Source organism: Laccaria bicolor, genomic scaffold (genome assembly GCF_000143565.1).
Source record: "Laccaria bicolor S238N-H82 LACBIscaffold_10 genomic scaffold, whole genome shotgun sequence".
In the NCBI taxonomy this organism is placed as follows: domain Eukaryota; kingdom Fungi; phylum Basidiomycota; class Agaricomycetes; order Agaricales; family Hydnangiaceae; genus Laccaria; species Laccaria bicolor.
The window spans coordinates 706,672-709,938 of record NW_001889881.1 but is presented as its reverse complement, the minus strand read 5'-3'; the positions used below and the strand labels follow the sequence as shown (position 1 = coordinate 709,938).

The 3,267-nt window shown below is 38.1% G+C and overlaps 1 protein-coding gene across 1 annotated transcript; it reads left to right on the top strand.

Moving 5' to 3' along the window:
* Positions 1-257: 257 nt before the first annotated feature.
* LACBIDRAFT_326551 (uncharacterized protein) lies at positions 258-1,900 on the top strand (the record flags this gene model as incomplete). The annotated part of the gene is made up of 10 exons (XM_001880445.1): positions 258-356; positions 595-664; positions 755-861; positions 980-1,036; positions 1,107-1,187; positions 1,307-1,330; positions 1,597-1,620; positions 1,718-1,753; positions 1,792-1,842; positions 1,889-1,900. The coding sequence occupies 10 exons, from the start codon at positions 258-260 to the stop codon at positions 1,898-1,900; spliced, it is 561 nt and encodes a 186-aa protein (XP_001880480.1).
* Positions 1,901-3,267: the final 1,367 nt, after the last annotated feature.

The following is a 3,267-nucleotide window of genomic DNA, read 5'->3' as shown; positions in this document are numbered from 1 at the left end:
CTCACACCACTGGATGTCAGCTATGATGAGCAGGTGATGGACATAGGTCCTTGTTACAATGTGGGTCGAGAGTATCAAAAATCTACCAGAGGATGCATGAGCATCAATGGTAGTCAACGGTACTCGAGAATGTGTAGGGGTAACTGGGAACTTACTTGCAAAAAGTTCAGACCCTTGTCATTTGCTGTCGTTGTGCAGTGTCATCCACTGTCATTGTGCATTGTCGTTCTCTGTTGTTGTGCATTGTCATTGTCATCATGCACCATCTGCTGGGGCTGATCCACATCAACTGCCAAAGACCTTCAACTGCATGGGGGGAGATGACAAGAGGAACTCACCACCTCAGAACACCAAAGGTAATGAGAGACAACAGCGTCTGGTTCAAACAAATGTAAACCAATCCACCATGTGCATGGTGGATTTGTTTGTTCAAGTTGAAAGACGTCTGGATGGGCAACAATGCCAAATTATGATGTACGCCAAGGATCATCTGAACCCCAGTGCAGGTTCAGACGATCCTTGGCACACGTCATAATTTGGCATTATTTGCTCAATGCCTACTACCTATTTTACTAACTTTATATGTTTTTACAGGAACATGTAGAACTTAATGACACAAACGTGTTAATGTCCAAATTGCTTCCATTTGTTTCTTGTGTCGTAAGTACATATCTTACTTCTGTGTTGATTGTATGTATATTTCATCCATCTCTTGTGTTTTCTCTTACTAACTTTGTATGTCCTTACAAAATAGAATTTCACGATGTGAACGAACGGCACAACACCAATGTACCTTTGCATCCACCACTGTTGATGCTTATGCCCACTGCCGTCTCTACTTTTTGTCACGGCCATCCTCTTGTAAGTATACCTTCTCCCTCTTCTTATTTTACTAAGCTCATATATCAGGAATAGAACTTCACACTGCATTATTTGCTCAGACATATATGTATGTTACTAATCTTATACATCTTTACAGGAATACATAGGACTTAATGATGCGAAGATGTTATTGTCCAAATTCCTTTCTGACATTGTATGTACATCCCTCCTTTTAATGTAGGTAAATACAAATAAATAGTCTGAAATGACATGTGTATTCTCAGATTGGTTTCTGTATACTGAACTTGAATCCAGATGATATCACATGGTCAAAAACAAATGCAAACAGACCTACTGCGCAGGAGGTAAAGTTGTTTGCACATGTTGAATGATTAGTAATCTATCTTGAAGATTTCTACATAGCTCTGCCACTTCTGGTCCAAATGACATGGTTTTTTTTGCAGTCTGCACTCCTTAATTGTAGGATCATTCTGAAATGAGGCTAAATGTAGGTAAATATAAATAAATAGTCTGAAATGATATGTGTATTCTCAGAAAACATTGGTTTCTGTGTACTGATCTTGAATTCACATGATATCACATAGTTTAAAACAAATGCAAACAGTTTTACTGCGTGTGCAGTAAAATTGTTTGCACATGTTGAATGATTAGTAATCCATCTTGGTGCACCAAAAATGAAGATTTACATGTAGCTCTGCCACTTCTGGTCCAAATGACATGGTTTTTTTTGCAGTATGCACTCCTTAATTGTAGGATCATTCTGAAATGAGGCTAAATGTAGGTAAATACAAATAAATAGTCCGAAATGACATGTGTACTCTCAGAAAACTTTGGTTTCTGTATACTAAACTTCAATCTACATGATATGACATAGTCAAAAATGAATGCAAACAACTTTACCACCAAGGAGGTAAAATTGTTTGCACATATTGAATAATTAGTAAATAGTCCCTACCTAGCTCTGCCACTTCTGGTCCAAATGACATGGTTTTTCTTGCAGTATGCACTCTTTGGTTGTAGGATCATCATTAGATAATGTGTTCAGGGTTTAAAGTAGATATCCAAATATGGTAAGCTAATAAAAATAGTCATAACATGGCAGAGAAATCAGAGAAAATTGAGGATGGTGCTGATTAATAGTGATGATGTCAAGTTTAAATAGACTTCCAAATAAGAAATATTGCTCATTTCATTGATGGTGATCATACTGAGGTACTCTGCTTGAAGCCCAGAGTGACACTCAAATAGAAAGATATACTAGTTTGTAAAAAATATAGCCACAAATCCAGAAAAAAAGCGAAAAGAAAGCAGAAATGGGTCACTACCACTCTTGCAAAATAGGACTCGTTCCTGCCATGCTTGCAATGGCCTCTTACACAAGTGGATGAGAGGAAAACATTCAACTCTCATTGTGGATATAGCTGTAGCATTTTCAACAGCCATCACCCATCCTATAAACCCAGGATTCAGGTCTGTCATAATCTGGACCTCATCCCCAATCTGGAAGTTTCTTTGTAGATAGGGCATCAAAATCCCCTGAGTGACACCCTGTGTGGGTATAGTGACCTGAACTTCCAAGCCGTCAATTGCTTCGACTTCTCCCAATAATCCCTGATACTCTCCAACGAGAATCTTAACCTGATCTCCGAAACGGAGACACTCTAGCATGATTCTGTCCCGAGTTTTAGTCAGAACTTTCTCTGGAACATCGTAAGAAGGCTTGAACATCTCCAGTTCAGCAATGGTGGGCATTGCCTCCGCTGGGATGTAAGAGTTTGTGTCGAGGTTGTTGAGAAGTAGGTGACCACATTCACTTCAGTCACCCACCTTGAACAAGCTATTAGCCTTGAAACATATAGGTATATATCCAGGCTAATAGGTTCTTTGGCTGTTTATTTTTTTTGCCTCTGGAGGAAAATATATTATTGCATTGGGCAAAAATCTTTCACCTTCAATATTGTGACCAGAAATGTTTGGGTTGATATATTGCATTGAAAAATATCCTAGCCATCTGAAAGTGGTCGGAAATTTTTGAAGCATGTTAGAGTGGTCAGAAATGTTTGAAGGGTTTCAGACTGGTAGGAAATGTTTTAGCTGTGTGACACTGCTGAGAAATGTTTTGACCATGTCACACTGCTCGGAAATGTTTTGACCATGTCATACTGCTCAGAAATGTTTTAGCCTTGTCACACTGCTAAAAAATCTTTTGACCATGTCACACTGCTCAGAAATCTTTTGGCCATGTCACATAGACAAAACATTTCCGAGCAGTGTCACAGAGTATCTGGGGTCCTAGTTTTTTTAAAAAAAACTTCAAAAATTTATATTATTTAAATTTGCTCTTTTCTGGATTCAACTTTTCTACAAAATTTGTCATAAGGATAATTTTTGTCATAAACTTGCCTTTTTACTATTTTATTATAG